Genomic DNA, 17,238 nt, shown 5'->3' with positions numbered 1-17,238 from the left:
CTTTTCGTTTAATAGATAATATTTGGTTTTAAACGACGGGAGAACATTGGTCTAATTTTCTTTATTGCTCTTTTGTGAGAATATATACAGTGCGTCCATTTCGATCTGCAGCCGAGAGATCGGGAGAAGCGTGGCGGGCGGCACTGACGGAGATGCCGACATTTGCGGCCTGAAATGCCCGCTTATTTTTATGGACATATGCAGACATTTATATAAATATTGCAAAACGAGCACTAACCTGTGTTATAAGAGTATGGTTTTAATTTTAGTAGCTTAGTGACTGTATATGCCGATGATTTTGACATGCCCACCTCTTGTGAAACACGGCGTAGAGGTTTGTTTGGAGAACGTTCTAACGCTGCACCAATATCATCGAGTTTTGCTTCGGTTAGAATCCGTCGTTTTTGCTTAGGTGTTTTAAAATTTAACGATACAGTTTCTCGTAATTTAAGGACAAGATATCTAACCGTATCTCTGTGTGGAGTTGAAACGCATGGGAATTTCTGTACAAATTACCTACACACGTCTCTACAAGAGTTTGTTTTCACGTAGGTACGTGTCATACATAAAAAATCTTTGTTCTAACGTGAATCTTGCGGCTGGCATTCCAATCGTCTCACTGACACGTTACACATACACACTACAATAACACAAACAAGTAACTGCAAGTAACCAAGAATAACACTCTTGCGCACAGTACGAAATTAACACGCTCTTGGTTTACATTGCTCGCCACTATATTTACAACTCTGTCTTCATCTAGTCGCGAAGGAACAAAAAACTCGAGCTCGGATATTTCGGATTGCGAGGAAGCTCACGAAAACCATTCACTTTTATTGGTTTCTGCAGTGTAATACTGATACAGTGTTGCACATTCGAAACCTCAAACGATTCTCATCGCCACAAAACTCTTTCAAGGATATAAACTTAAGCAGGACGTTATTGATCAAAACCATGATTAAAATGCTTTTTTATCTGTGGCTCTTAACATCGTTTCTATAGCGTATTTATTTGTGTATATAAGAGCAGAACTTGGATGAATTACAGAAGAACTTTTGCGTGTTATAACACAGGTTAGTGATCGTTTTGCAATATTTATATAAATGTCAGCATATGTCTATAAAAATAAGCGGGCATTACAGGCCGCAAATGTCGGCTTCTCCGTCAGCGCCGCCCGCCACGCTTCTCCCGATCTCTCGGCTGCAGATCGAAATGGACGCACGGTACTTCTATAATAGCAATCGCGTTCGGAAACGGTGAAAAAAAATGACTTGGTTTTCAAAGGCAGACAACCTTGGTAGCTTAGCTTGCTCGCGTTCAAAGTGACTCACTCACGCTATTCAAGGCCGCTTCTTATCGCTAAACATTGCATGTCAAGTATATACGCAGTTTGAGATGTATATTTGTAGTTAATGGTTACAATACGTTCATGCAACTCTTAGCTTGTTGGCTATGACTACTGTTGAGAAATGTATCGCCCTTCTCATAATTTCATATGCTACCGTCTTTGCTACAGAGTTTATGATTCAGAACATACATGTTACGACCACAATATATTCTCAGATAAGCCGATAAGATAGAGTTGTTTATTGTTACACAATTAATGATTCGCAAAATAACAATAAACTCTTTGTGTTTCATTTTGCAAGTCTTACAAAAATGAATAACAAGATAATTGATTATTTGTTGTACGATGCTTTAGACAGATACAATCTAAGGTAATCAATTGCACATACTACTAACTCTTATCCCAGTTCCGAATAAGTGTATTTTAAGCTAATTTTTATTTGTAGTTTAAACAATGTTTAAATGGTAGGTTGTCTGTGCTTGTCACGTCAGTAGATAAGGCAGCGTTGTTCACAAAGGTAAGTCTAGAGCCTTGAACATGCATATATAAGTCGTTGTTTGTGCTTTGTGGTGACTTTATTGAATTTCCTCACAACTGTTTGGATGCGTTTTAAGATCATGGTTTATTGTCATGTTTGAACAAGGTTAATGAAAAAAGTACATAGTCAAGCAAAATGTTAGAATATTCAGAAAGTTACTTACGTTAGGCGTTGTTTTTTAAAGGCATAGATTTACAACAAATTTATTATGGTTAGAATCCTTACACCGTAAGTTATTTCTTTATCTTGTCAACAGAATTGTTACATTCGTACAGTGGGATCATGAGTATTACCGTGCAAATTGTCCATGACTATTTTCATTAAGTTTTCTCTTACATCTTATGTGTTTTTAAGCGATGGATTCTTATGTATGCTGGTGCAGACGTTGTCAACAGCTTGTTTTGAGTTTTCTTTTAATTCCTGAAGCTCTTATTGCATCAAATGAAGTGCACGAACATGCTGATGGACAATTCGCACGGTAATACTCATGGATCCCACTGTACAAGATAAGAAAGACGGCGGTCAGCTCGCGAACTAAAGTAGACAGTCACTTGTTTTATCCTCTCGCAGTCACCGAACACGAATGTTCCACTTCACTTGTGCCTGAGTGTCCCCGTGTAAGTTGTTTATGTATAACTAACTTCCCCATAGTGTTAAAACCTTCAACAACGTTAAATATTATGCCTCTGTATTCGCTGTGTACGTTTTTTCGCTTCGTGATGATATAAACAATCAGCACCCAATAATTGTGTTGAAAAACGCAAAACATTTTGACAAGCAGCGGTAGCATACATGACTCTCCCTTCTATCTCTTTCGGTTGATAATTCGATGACAGCACTTCAGTGTTTGACAGAAAAAACCGGTTTTGGCAGACAGAAAGAAGAAATCTGCTCCTGCGCATGCGTAATGAAACAACAGAGATATGCGCTGAGCGAATCGAAACTATTACTCTTGTCACAGTTGCCATTTTTTAATCCAATCATTTTTTATTCTTACGTAAGATGCTGGAGTATGTTCACATTTTAAGCGTATAAATTGCATTACATATCACGGCAATAGAGTCAGAAGATACTGTAATTTCTATTGTTATTAAACACAATACAGAAAACCCATACCTAATTGATTTTTCTTATAGGAAGAGAAGCCACATGTGACGAAAGGTTGTTTTTCATCGCGAGGTGTAAGTTGTAGTAAGTTTTACATGCTTATCAATAAGGATAAATTTTCCGTGCCTACATATTGAAATACTCGTATTTAGGGAATAAGTGTTCATGTTTGTATTTGCTTAAATATTTCAATTTTGATAAACTTTTGAACTGTTCCATAACATCTCGTCTCTTTGGATTTTGTCACTCGAATATAACTGAACTGTAAATATATCGTATGTTCTCTCCCTGTAGGTGATTGATTTGCTGCCCCTACCTAGAGCCTCTTTTATTCTTTTAAATCTAAAGTCGTTTACGTTCTTTACACACCATAACACAATTTATAACATTACTTTAATTAGTATGTAGAGTCATGTTGAGTTTATTGTATAAAGAGGTAATAGTTGCACCTTGCATGTATACACAGCTGCACATTTTTCGCATGAACGTTGTGTGTGCTATTTCATCTGTGTAAATTTATTGTTCATATCCTTTGAATGTTATTAGATGGCTGTTCCTTTAACATTATCGACACATAATAAATATTTTAAAAATTGGTTCATAAAACATATTATGACTAGGAGAAGCTTTTAGGAATGCGAATTGTATAACGTAATATTGAAGAGAATTCTAACATCAACCAGACAAGAATCATATTCAAGAGTTGAGATTGGATGGATATGTCAGTCAATTGTTGACTTCAGTAACTTTCATCTTGTCAAGGTATAGCCTGTGCATGTTATAATCTATATTTCACTTGATTTAATTTTCTGAGTTTCTTAATAGCATAAGATGTCGGTAAAATAATTAAATAATATTCACCATTTTCTATTTTCTCTATATTACACCATTATATTCTCACCTCTCCCGTGTTTATTCTTTTGCTAATGATATAGCTTGACTATTCCTTTCAAATCGAAGTTTTAAGGCTAAAAGGAAGTGGTCCAACAGTTTAAAGTGGGATCTGAACCACTACGTGTCTTCTGGGTTCGATACACCACTGGGTATCGAACACGGGATCCTTGATTACAAGGCGACGACGTTACCATTACACCATCGAGGAGGCTTCTATGAGTAACTGTGCGAAGCTCCGGGAAGCTGTCAAAAACTGGTTCATTGGACTGGTGGCAGACTACTACAACGAAGGCATGGAAAATCTCGTCGTACGGTATGATAAAATTCATGAATTATGGTGGTGACTATGTAGAAAAATGACCAAAAGTATTCTGTAACAGGTCAGGTCAGTAAAATAAAAACTAATTCTCTTCACAACTTTCCTTTGTAAGAAAAAAAAGTGGGTATCACTTTCCGAAGGACCCTCGTATTAAGGATCTGCTGGGCCGACATCTTGTAGAGGAATTGCATTATCCATTTCTGTTTCAGTTGGTTTTGTTGTCTAGCATGTTTCTGCCTATCTCCCTTTTCGAACTTGGTTTCGTTCATTTTAACTAGGTGCGTCATTAGCGATCCAACAATACCATGTCACCGGGAAAGAATGTTTCTGAAATGAATGTGCAACAAACGTTGATATGTGACTAAGAAATTACACTACGATCTTTTAAAAATATTATTGCTCAATAAATTAGCTCCAGTGTGTACAAATAATGCCTTAGTTTCAATTTTGAACGTATTAACAACCATATCATTGAATTTAGTTCCTAAAATAACCTTCTGAAGTAAAACCTATATACAATTTTCCTTTCAGAACAAAAGAAGAGAGTAATATAAAAACATGAGAAAAGATGTACTGCCCCGTAAAATAAACTATAAATAAAAGAACGTTCTTTATTGAATTTATTTCAAGGACGTCTGCATAAAAGAAAGTTTTGTTAACGTTATTTTATTGCGTAATGTTTATTGCTGTAAATGCAGTTGGAAATTAAATTTCATTTCGTAGAAACATTAAAAATACTTTCCTTTATTCTAAAGCAATAACACTGTTTCTGTTATCTGTTCCAAACAGTAAAAATGTTTGTCCACAGATTGGTTTGGATATATTACCATTTTCGTCCATGGTTTTAGTTTGTGAAGAATCTTACTTTTTCTGAGAAAATCGCTGAAGAATGATGAAATGTTACAGTTACTCCCTCCTGATGATCTGTCGTTGTTCACAGTTGGTGTAATTCTTCATTATGCCGTGTAAATCAAGAACTCAACGAGACGTAAACAGGAATAGGACGTGGAGTATGATCTGTTCATTGGAAGCTTCCAGGAATGATCGAGGATGAAGATTCTGCTATATATATTCGTTGTTGCCATCAGTCAGGTGGGTGGAATTGTTAACAAATTTGCACTAAGTAGAAGAAAATTCTTCCCCTCGGGGCAAGAAAATGAGAACCCACGAGAAGGTACTTTTGAGAGATAGGCGATTGAATATTTGGGAAATTCATTAATTTCATAGATATCTTTTAAATGGCTTGAAACTATGATTTAGATGTAAAATAGACCTTCAATGATCACATAACGCATAATCTGTGTATTACAGTAACAAAGTGTTTTCACAATAAAATAATTTTGGAGACAAGTTGTGGCAAAAAATTGATGTGGCATACCATTGTATTGCACCCAACTGACGTTTACCTTTGTTTTGCAACTTTTAATGGAATAATTATGCATGATAAGGTGAAATTCAGAACACACAAATGAATAATTTAGATTTTATTTCAAAAAGTGCTTAATATAACACAAATGTTTTATCTTGCAATTTAAGGAATTAGTGTAAATCAGTCTCATACAGGAGCAAAGATATGAATATTGAAAGTCAAAATTGACAAGTCCCCAAAACTCCGTAAACATCATTTCTCATTGAGTAGAGGGCAGTTCTTTGAAACATTGTTTAGGGCACATACAGTCTTCACCAGGAGCAGCTGTTTGCACCTTTTTCTTTGCAGTTCATATGTATTCGTGCTCATTGTTTCGCGTTGGTACCTCACCCACTGGCTGCATTTCCATTTCCTTTGCCGTTTTTCAGGTGATTTCCCTTGAAAAGTATACTTGAGATCTGATGTAGCAGTAACTTTATCAACCGAGGTCATGGGAGCAGTCTCTAATGGCAACACCGAAACAGTTTTCAGGGAATTTAGGTGTAAGATAATGGTATTCAACACAAAACCTTTCTTCCCGTGCAACATAATGGTACGCAATACAATGAATGAAAACGAAAAAAACAATTACTTATTCTTTCATAACTATCTGAGGAACTTCCACTGCTTAATTAATTGTACGATGAATCACTATCTTCAAATCACTTATATCTCCGACAAGTTCACTTTCTAATTGCTCCCATGGACGTGCATGCTTCCCCAGCACGGCCGCCATCTTGCCTTGTGGGTTACCACTATGTTGCTACGAAAATGTGGTGATGACATAATTTCGCTCACTCCAGAAAATATAGATGGCTGTATCGCATGCGAACTCTGACAAAACAGGAGGTAAAGCCCGCATCATACGGAACTGGATATCCAGTAGGTATGCCCTAGTAGGCGCTGGACTGGCTACCCATTTGCTAGTTTTCGCCTCGGACGATACTTATCAGCGTACTTGTCGATAGACTTTTCTTCCCATTTAGAGGTCACGGGTAAAGTTGTAATGGCGGCAGCGTGAGATGTAAACAATGTATCACTTCACATTTTTAAAAGCCGATAACTATTCAACCGAGAGGAATAACGTTTCGTGTAAAATGTTATTAGATACAAAACAATGGCGCCGCTTAAATACATACTTTACAACGTTTACTGTACACGTATGGAATAATATTTTAGTTGTTTCAAATGTAAACACCGTGGACTCAGCATAGATGGTGTAACTCAACGCGCCTTTCATGCTGTATACGTTATACATTGCTAGAGTAACACTCGGAAACCACAGATAAAAACGCTTCTTTGCACACTCACAGATTATCTTCACATGTCGAAACTTCGCTCTGATTAGCTGTTCCATAGAATCCAGTCGAGGAAAGCAAGTAGCAATTAGAACATGTCCTATTCCTCAAAAACAGTCAAGCAGTCAGCCAGGCGGCCATGATTTCTACCTAGAAAGTAAGTTCAGCCCCAACTAGGGCATTCCTACTAGGAATCCAGTTTCGTGTGATAGGGGCTTAAGATAGGCATATGTAGGCTCCTCAGTATGGTGATACGCTTTGTTTATTTTGACCATATGAAATATTTTATTTGTTTTCTGTTAATTTCACATTTGATTTATTTGTTAGTTTCAATACTGTTGTTTGATATTTTGATATTGGCTTAAATTTGTAATTTTTGCTGTACATTTGTTACTCGCAATATCGGAAGCGGAAGTCATTTCCGGTTTGTGAAGATGTGTAGAACTGTCCAATATTTTATTGATTCGGTTGCGAGGACAACAGTGCAAAAAGAGAAAAGAAATACGTTGAGTTGCGGAAGATGACGTCTATTTTGTGAAAAACGCTGTTTTAAAGGAAAAGCAGCAACTTAATTCAAAAGTGATTGTGTTGGTGAATATTGTTATTAATTTGCAGTGATTGTTTAAAGGTAAAATGTTTTATTAAATTTGTAAAATAGTAAGAAACTAATTTTTTGTTCAAATCGTTTCGTCCTGAGAACCAAGTGTAGTATACATTAAGGTGAGTCTCATAACTCCGCCGCACAGGGAGATTGGGTAGCTACCGTGACGTAGTAATCCGTGATCCAGTGGCGAACACCAGAAAGGAACGTCACAATGGTATTTAAGAAATTTCCAGTGGGGGGATTCTACTGACTGTCTAGGGACAGCATGAGATAATGACTTTATCCCATATATCAATTGGTGACATTCACGATGACCAAACTTGGTACATATTTGATTTACATTCTGAAAAGAAACACTGTGTAGGTAAGACACCCCTGGCACCCTTAGGGGTGGGGTGAAAAGGGGGTTACATGTAAAAATAATCAAAATCGATCGATATTAGTGTGGAATCCATAGTTTTCGGGGTCGCTAAGATGAATAGTGACACTCCCAATGCCGTTCAACTCTAAGTACATCACCTATCGGTATGAAAGCTGAGAGGGGGTGAAAAATAAAATGTCAAAAATAGAATATAAAAAAATGACCTACATGAGTGTTGAATCCATACTTTTCGGAGTCGCTAAGCTAATTGGTGACATTCACGATGACATTTACCTGTAAATAAAATTAGTTACATTGGCACCCCTAGGGTTGGGAATGGGAAGCGGGAGACATGTAAAGCGACCGATATTAGTGTGGAATCCATAGTTTTCGGGGTCGCTAAGATGAATAGTGACAATCCCAATACCGTTCAACCCCAAGTTCATTTTACACTATAGTTAGAATTCATTATTTTCCTGTCTAATAGAAGATTGGGATAAATAAATACCCTGGCAACGCCGGGCAATGAGCTAGTTATAAATAAAACACCCATTGTCAATAGGAGTTATATGATTTATTCAAACTAAGCCTGTCTGACTATATCAACCTTTTAAAAATATACATGACTTTCTTATGTATTATTCCTCCTATTTTTTAGGACGAATATTAGTCGACTTGGTGGCAAGGTTTTAAATTAGGTAAAATGTACGTAAACTAATTTTTGAAAACTTAAACATTGCTGAATGGGCCAATATCGATGTGCTTTCTTTACAGACAAATCCTTATATCACCGGGACGAGAATAAAGTATCATCCATACGACATCAAACACAGGGTACCAAGTAAGTTATTTTAATTTTTGGAAGAGTGTGTTTTCCCGACATCTTATATTAACTTTAAGAATTGGTTATTAAAATCTAATTTAAATATATCCCTTAAGTGGGTGTTTGGATTTTATACATTGAGTTGCAAGTGGGTTATTGTCCAACTACATTGTCAAGGGGAGAGAGAGAGAGAGAGTGTTTGTGTGTGTGTGTAACTTAAACCTAAATTTGAATTGAAACTACTGCACGCATAATTTAATCTAAATCTTAGACTTTAGTTCAGCGAGCCCCAGTCCGCCCCTGTACAAGAGGCCACATGGCTCCGGACAACATTATAACATTATAACATTACATGTCTTGTAAATGAGAGAAAGGTGAATGAACACACAAACATTCAAGCAAACTGTACAAGACTGTACAAAACGAAATGTATCTATGTATGTACTACTGTATATCCATTTAAAGAAAACAATTCCCCGCTACGGGAATATTGACTGGATCTGAAATGCACAAAAAGCCGCCAAATTCAAATGCCCGAGCACAACTCGGGCTCCCCGCTTAAGGGGTTAATTTATTTTAAGACACAAGTTTCCTCAAATAGGGAGCCGTATTAGCAACCAAACAGACCTGGCAATACAATTTATAATGCACCGTATCTACATTTAAGTAGCTATAGCACTGTGAGAAGCCAGAAAAATCGTGTAAAGTGGAAAAATCTTGCAGTAGTTCGATGACAAAGCATATTTGATAGATACGCTCGTTAATTTTCTTCCGTAGCATCACCAATCAAAACCGAGCTTTACGTCAAAAGTGCAGATGAAATCATGGACGTCTGTAGCATTCTTTCCAGGGAGGGTCAAGCAAGGTATTTCTTCAAGAGCGGGAAGGGGGGCAAACGAGGAAAATTTTCTCCCGTAATAACCGTCAAAGAACATAACTTCAGTTAACACATATTACTGTGACTGAAATTACGTTCTATATGCGAAATATGTAATTTTTGGTCGACTTTCATTTTCCGCCCCCCTCCTTGCTCCCCTTGGATGTAATGGTGTCCTAGTGTGATGAAAACATTGTATCACTTCACATTTTTGAAAGCCAATAATTATTCAACTGGGGTTGGGGGGGGGGGCGTTTCCTACGAACAGTTTTACATACAAATCAATATAAATCAATGTAACTTCTTAGAATACATACTTGATAGCGCATGCAATATATTTATGGTTGAAATTATAAAAATCTGCCACTGATTTACTGACGGATATGGTGATACTTGGTTATTTTTTAATGTGTTTAGTTCCAGTTAACGTACACGCCATCTAATTAATTAAATGATTGTTTTCCATCTTAAAGTATATCTCCCCCTGTTCGAATTTATTTGTTTTTAAATGAAAAAGAGGGTAACTTGTAATGCCATTCGTGCTGTATATATTATTTATAATGTTTTCGACATTCTTCGCAATTGCAAATGGTAACCTGAATACTACATAAAATGTTTCCGCATAAAATACTGTCTGCTACAAAAAAATGTTATACGATTTTTGGAAGCATAAATGCTCATCTCTAAACGACTAAACTAAATTATTCATCAATAATTTTTCAATAGAGTAACTTAAGTTGAAGATGTGAAATTAACAACTGTGCTACAGGCATGCCAATTATTTTTTTTAGAATTTATTGTTTGGAACTAAGCTATACTTACACAATACTGATTTCTCTAAAAATAGAAATGGTCTACAGTTATCAATAAAAACACTTTAAATACGTGTAGTATGGTGTATAGCCAAACTATTATTACTGTCGCCTTTGGTGTCAAAGGTTCGTGGTTCGATTCCCCACAATTTCTGTGTTTACGCAGGATCGTGGGTAATTACACTTCCAGAAAGAATATCGTGATACGGATGTTGGAACCCAGATAACAGCGACGATGGGATTCGTTGCACTGTCCACGCGTAACCCAACGAAATACCGCTTTGATGGCCTTCGTCCTCGGAGGTCTATTACGTACGTCACGGGGTTTAGTTCAGTAAAGTTTCTTGTTGTTATTGTAATGACAATTTGATATGAATTCTATTAGTTCTCACAACATTAAAATGTATCTAAATATGGGGGGAAAAAACCTCTAGAAGTTACCACCGTTCATATTATGTTTCATTCTAACACTCCTTGCATCATTATTTCTTCGTAAGGAATTCAGCATAATCATTTATTGTTCTTTCAGGAAATGTTGGTCACGATAATGTTACTAGAAACAAAAACAATCATCCTCCAGGTCTGTATGTAACAAAAAACGTATACTATTTTAATCTGTATAACTCCAATTTTTATTCCTTTATATTTTTAATAATAAAGAAACTCTGACATTCCGTAATAAATAATTTCTAAAGAAAGATAGCAAAATGTTCGTAAATAATGTATAATAATGTAAATAATTTACCGAAAACAATAACCATTGCATATTTTAATCAATAGCTCAAGTACAAATGGACTACATACAGGCGAGTCCATTGGATACATTGTTTTGTATTTGGAAATATTCGTGTGACGTAAGTTGGTGGAGGTGCCCAGAAACTTAAAGAAAGCACTATTTCTATAGTGCCAATTAAGATTTGTGAGAAGTTAATTGCATAAAACCGTTAAAAGTATATTGCTTTTAAAATAAAAAATGTTATTATTCCTCAAGAAATCAAGATATATATGACAGCATTCGGATTATCCAGGACGAGCTCTCAATTTTCATTTATTCCACCCTGGCTCAAATCACTTAACAAAATCAGAAGAAAGTATGCTTTCTATTATTATCACAAAAAATAATAAATATATAAACGACAGTAGTATTTAAATCCACTAAATTTATATATTCTATTCCTTGTTCCCCATATTTCTGGTTTTGTCGTCTCTGTGCTTGAAGTCTTAACTGCTTAATGCATCAACCAATAGCTAACCAAAAGTTAGAATTAAAATAATACAAAAACTTTACACTAAAATTCATTAACGGTTTGACGTGTGTGTATACAGTTTGATGTACTTTTCTTCTTTTACAGTCCAATGGGCACCAATTTCTCAAAGAGGCAAAATGCCACTTCAAGACAAATTTACTACAAGTAAGTGATTTTTAAGAGTAAAAAAGCGTTGTTTGAAGAACATTATGAAAATGTAAACTCTAGCCTTGTTTCTTCATCTGTGTACACCAACGGCAAATTGTCCATCACAAAGTTCCTTTATTATGTTTTCGGCAATGTGGGGTTCAAGAATTAAAACCATGATTGATTGGTTGGTTGATTGGATTTGGTTATTTTGCATCGTTTTAATGTCACTTTTGGCTACTCGCGGCGATTAGGAGGAATGATGATGTAATGAAATTGATGAATGGACACTCACAAAGAAAATTTCAACAGATGGAGAAAATACTGTTTCTCTAAAATTTGCAATATGAAGTTAATGTAACATACTATATTGTGTGTATAATATGGGACAAATATTTATTTTTTCTTACTCTTATTTTCAGCACTTTCTCCAAATTTGTAACAATTCTATGTTTCCATATACACGTACATATATATATATATATACAGGTAATTAGATGTATTCCCTGAAAGGGGTTAAAGTAGAGACAATTTGCAATAAATTTGACCATATGATACCCCGTCCGAAAATTAGTAGTTTTCGAGATAATCGAATTTCAATTGTTTTTTTAAAAAATGACAATTTTCCACATAAAAAGATGAATTGAGAAAAAACTGCTCATTGTATGGAACTTATTTCAGCGTTTTCTGATAGCTAACAAATAAGTGGTTCGTCGAAAAAAAAAGTTTTTCCCAAATAACAATCACATGTAAGTAACCGGTGGGTCTAAACTTACAAGTGATGATAAAAAATTGCACTCTTAGTTTACTTGGCAACGTATTAATAACAAAAATGGTATGACACGAAGCGTACAAATTACTTAAATTACTTCCTTGTGACATCTGCTATCCAACAAGGTACAAATGTTGCTGACATTTACAATTGTGTACAAGAAATAATACTTCATTCATCTTCATGTGAATGGAATCAATGAACAATACAATTAAAGAACATTATATGTCTTGCTCAAAGTGGGCACCTCCATTACGAATGCGTGCACGCAGGTTTTTAAGGACATTTTGTCTCTTAACTCGTGATGTGATGGTGTCGTTGATGTGTTGACCAGCAGTTAAGATCATCTCCCTGAGCTCTTCTTACGAGTTTACCGGTGTCTTGTCATGTGGCTTCAAATGTAAAAGTCGCAAGGCTTCAAATCGGGGGATCGAGCCGGCCAGGGAATCGAGCCACCTCGGCCAATCCATTTCTTTGGGTAATTTTCATCCAGCCACAGTCGCACGCCCAGGCAGAAGTATGGATGGGTGTAATCAACAATCATTTGATCCAGCCATTTTCCTGCCCCAAATCTTAAAAGGCATCACTTATGAACATTTCTTGAGGAACGGGATGGCAATGTGGTTGGAGGATGTGCCTCTAGCTACAAGATGTGACATGATTTATCAGCATGATGACTGCCCAGCTCGATCTCCCGAGCGATTTGAAGCCTTGCGACTTTTACATTTGAAGCCACATGACAAGACACCGGTAAACTCGTAAGAAGAGCTCAGGGAGATGATGTTAACAGCTGGTCAACACATCAAGGACACCATCACATCACGAGTTAAGAGACAAAATGTCCTTAAAAACCTGCGTGCCCCCATTCGTAACGGAGGTGCCCACTTTGAGCAAGACATATAATGTTCTTTAATTGTATTGTTCATTGATTCCATTCACATGAAGGTGAATGAAGTATTATTTCTTGTACACAAATGTAAATGTCAGCAACATTTGTACCTTGTTGGATAGCAGATGTCACAAGGAAGTAATTTAAGTAATTTGTACGCTTCGTGTCATACCATTTTTGTTATTAATACGTTGCCAAGTAAACTAAGAGTGCAATTTTTTATCATCACTTGTAAGTTTAGACCCACCGGTTACTTACATGTGATTGTTATTTGGGAAAAACTTTTTTTTCGACGAACCACTTATTTGTTAGCTATCAGAAAACGCTGAAATAAGTTCCATACAATGAGCAGTTTTTTCTCAATTCATCTTTTTATGTGGAAAATTGTCATTTTTAAAAAAAACAATTGAAATTCGATTATCTCGAAAACTACTAATTTTCGGACGGGGTATCATATGGTCAAATTTATTGCAAATTGTCTCTACTTTAACCTCTTTCAGGGAATACATCTAATTACCAGTCACCCTGTATACAGGGTGAACAGAAACTATAGGGACAAACTTCAGAAAATGATTCCTGACAGGAAAAGGAACAAAAAAGTTCATATCAACATATGTCCTGAAAAGCATATTTGCCAAGGTACATGGCACTAAAGAACATCATTTTCTCATAACAACACTCACAGTGTGCTTTTTTGTGTTGTAGATTGTGTGATTAGAGTTACGTCGAAGCACCATGGTCCATTGCTCATACCAGGAACAACCCGAGATGGTTTTTGTAAACGGTCAAGTAGATGGAAACGGTCGAGAGGCAGCACGGATTTATCGAGCCACGTACTCGGACAGACAGCACCACTGGGGCCTTTCATACAGGCGAACATGGAGGGCGGCCGCGGCATGTGCGTCTGGAGGAACATGTGCTACACGATATTGAGAACAACCCCAGTACAAGCTCCAGACAAGTGGCCCGCTAGCATGGTGTAAGCCAAGCAACGGTGTTGTGTATCCTGCATGAAAACCGCTACTATCCCTATCACCTGCAACGTGTGCAGGGATTATCACCAGCGGATTTTCCTAAAAGGGAACGGTATTATCGCTGGTTTTTGCAATAGGCCACCACCATATTGGGTTTTCTGTCGTCAGTCCTCTTCACCGATGAAGCGACCTTTGGTAGAGATGGCATCGTCAATCTACACAATCGTCATCCGTGGGCTACAGCCAATCCTCGAGGAATGGTTGAATAGTCTCTTCAGCAACGGTTCAGCATCAATGTTTTTGCAGGGATTATTGGCGAATACCTACTTGGATCATTTTTTCTTACACAACGCCTTAACGGACAGACGTATCTGGAATTCCTGCAGAACACTCTGCCTCTTTTGCTTCAGAATGTGCCTTTGGCAATACGACAGGTAATGTGGCAGATGCTTGATGGAGCGCCAGCCCATTTTCGCATTATTCTTCTTCAACACCTCAACAACATCTTCCCCAGAAGATGGATCGGACGAGGAGGCCTTGTGGCATGGCCCGCTCGATCACCGGACGGTTTAACCCCCTTGATTTTTCCTTGGGGGGCCATCTGAAAAGTGTTGTGTATGCTGAGCCAGTTCCTGATGTGCAGACCCCTGCAGAGCGTGTCCGTGTGGCCTGTGACGCTATTCGGGTACAGGCTGGAACATTCGAACAAGTGAGTCAATCCATGATGCGACGTGTGAACGTTTGCATTGCATCCCATGGAGGCTACTTTGGACACCTGTTGTAACATGAATGAAAGTTATGCCATGTAATGTGTACCGGTACTAATTGCTTTATTGCAGGCTCACCGTCCATTTCCGGACATATGTTGATATGAACTTTTTTGTTCCTTTACCTGTCAGGAATCACCTCCTGAAGTTTGTCCCTATAGTTTCTGTTCACCCTGTATATATATACGTAAATCAACAGTAATTCTAACAAGTGCAATTAGAATAATTACATAAATGAAAATTGTTAACATTTGATCAAGCATATCGTGTAGAATTTGTTATGAATATAATATATCTAATTACTACTTTTTCGAATTCCAGACAAATATCCGACATTTCGAGCCAAGCCCAGAAGAAACATCACTCCATGGGATAAGAACTCACAGAGAGTCGATATGACAAGAAAATCTGAAGGTGAACTGAAAACCAACAACGGCATATATTACGATGCCGTAGAAGACGACGGAGTGCAGCGTATTGTTAACTCCGTGCTCGATGTGGTCCAGAAAGCCCTGAACGACTTCGAGGAAGACGAAGAAGAAAGCGAAACCGAGGAAGACGTGTCGAAGAAGTCGTCGAAGGGTGCAGGTAACTCGCCCACGAATTCCCTTAACTCGTTCTCCAACTCGGTTGACTCGAACTTCGACCCAATGTCGGACTCTGTCAGGTCAGATCTGAAACTTGCTAACTCGTCCGTGAGAGTCACGGTTACATCACGAGCCTCAGGAGCAAACGGCCAATCAGCAGGAACAACCAAACCAAAAGCTGGAAAACTCAAGAGAAAGAAGAAAGGTTCGTTTAGTGTAGTGACAGATGTCGTATCTAAAGTGCTGACCGAAGCATTGAGAAATTCCTCAATTCTGGACTGAAATGTGTTATGCTTCTGTCAAGATTTATTTAGCTGGAACGTTTTAGAACCATAGCTTGAAGATCGAAATGATTTTGTAATATTTTGCTACTGGGTAGACAAAATAATCACGAACTTGCAAACCGATGATTCTAAGCTAATATCAAAGTTATAGTTTGATGTAGGGAAATTTCCCTCTGTGTAGAGAAATTCAATTAAAGTGTTATGAGCAAACGTATAAGAGAAATTTTGAAATAAATTTGGTTCTTGCATTTTGCACTAAATTTTTCGAGGCAAATAATTTTTCCATTTGGCTATTCTCTTGAAATACTAATTAACTGAATATTATTTATCTTGTCGATTAAAGTAAAAAGTTATTTTGAGTTTTTTTTATAATTCAAAAGTTATTGTGATAATTGAAGACTAAAATTGATAAACGCTGTAAGTGCCAAAATAATTCAAACACCATTTTCCACGTTAAACTGTGAAATGTGCCATGCTGTATAACGTGAAATGTGGCTGGTAGCCCTCTAAGTAGTTCAAAGGGCGTGTAAAGAGGTCACTAGTGTGAACGTTCTTACGGGCTGATGTGCGGAACGATGCGATTTACCAACACTTTCGCTTTTGCCACTTACAACGTTTACCACTTTTAGTCCTCAATTTCCAAGGGAGCCTACCGCCCGGTTCGACTCACCTAGCGACTTACACACACGCACATACACACAAAAGTGTGTGTGTGTGTGTGTGTACATATACATACAGGGTAATTCGGAACAATGGCGACAAACTTCAGGAGGTGATTCCTGACAGAACAAGGAACAAAAAATGTCCACGTGGACACATATCCAGAGATACATGTGTTTCAAGATGACACCACCAGTCGGGAGTCCCTATTGTTCGGAATCACCCTGTATATACATATGAGAATTATGTACCTGTATGTGCAAATGAATGCCTTGTGGATTCTTAGAAACCAAAAAGTGAACGCAATTTGCTACTTGTCATTTTTCCCCCAATTGTGAAAAACTGAAAGATTCAATATTGGTTATGAACTTTAAAGTTGCTGTAACAATGAGCAAGAAAAGGAAATTATTAAAATGTGTCGAAAAGAACAAACGTGTAACGTACATAGCAACATATCGTGCTTAAACACAATGTCTGACTGAGCAACACAAGGACATTTCTTCAAAAGCTGAAATACGCTTG

General features: G+C 37.2%; 1 protein-coding gene across 8 annotated transcripts; it reads left to right on the top strand.

Annotated features, from left to right (window-relative positions):
• Nucleotides 1–1,660: 1,660 nt before the first annotated feature.
• On the top strand, nucleotides 1,661–16,416 carry LOC145991271 (uncharacterized). 8 transcript variants are annotated; one of them, XM_083127246.1, is made up of 7 exons: nucleotides 1,685–1,718; nucleotides 3,023–3,077; nucleotides 5,147–5,298; nucleotides 8,652–8,718; nucleotides 10,919–10,969; nucleotides 11,742–11,801; nucleotides 15,507–16,416. In XM_083127246.1, exons 3-7 carry the CDS (start codon nucleotides 5,257–5,259, stop codon nucleotides 16,052–16,054), a joined length of 768 nt encoding a protein of 255 aa, XP_082983372.1. In that variant the 5' UTR covers nucleotides 1,685–1,718; nucleotides 3,023–3,077; nucleotides 5,147–5,256; the 3' UTR covers nucleotides 16,055–16,416. The 8 variants fall into 8 exon arrangements, with proteins under 8 accessions (XP_082983377.1, XP_082983372.1, XP_082983374.1 ...); XM_083127248.1 differs by having other exon boundaries at nucleotides 1,689–1,718; nucleotides 3,023–3,067; XM_083127247.1 differs by lacking the exon at nucleotides 1,685–1,718 and adding an exon at nucleotides 1,727–1,865 and having other exon boundaries at nucleotides 3,023–3,067.
• The last annotated feature ends 822 nt before the right edge of the window (nucleotides 16,417–17,238 follow it).

Source organism: Lepisma saccharinum, chromosome 8 (assembly GCF_977018435.1).
Source record: "Lepisma saccharinum chromosome 8, izLepSacc3.1, whole genome shotgun sequence".
NCBI classification, from domain to species: Eukaryota; Metazoa; Arthropoda; class Insecta; order Zygentoma; family Lepismatidae; genus Lepisma; species Lepisma saccharinum.
Note: the sequence above shows the minus strand (reverse complement) of the source record. Positions and strands in the feature narration are given on the sequence as shown.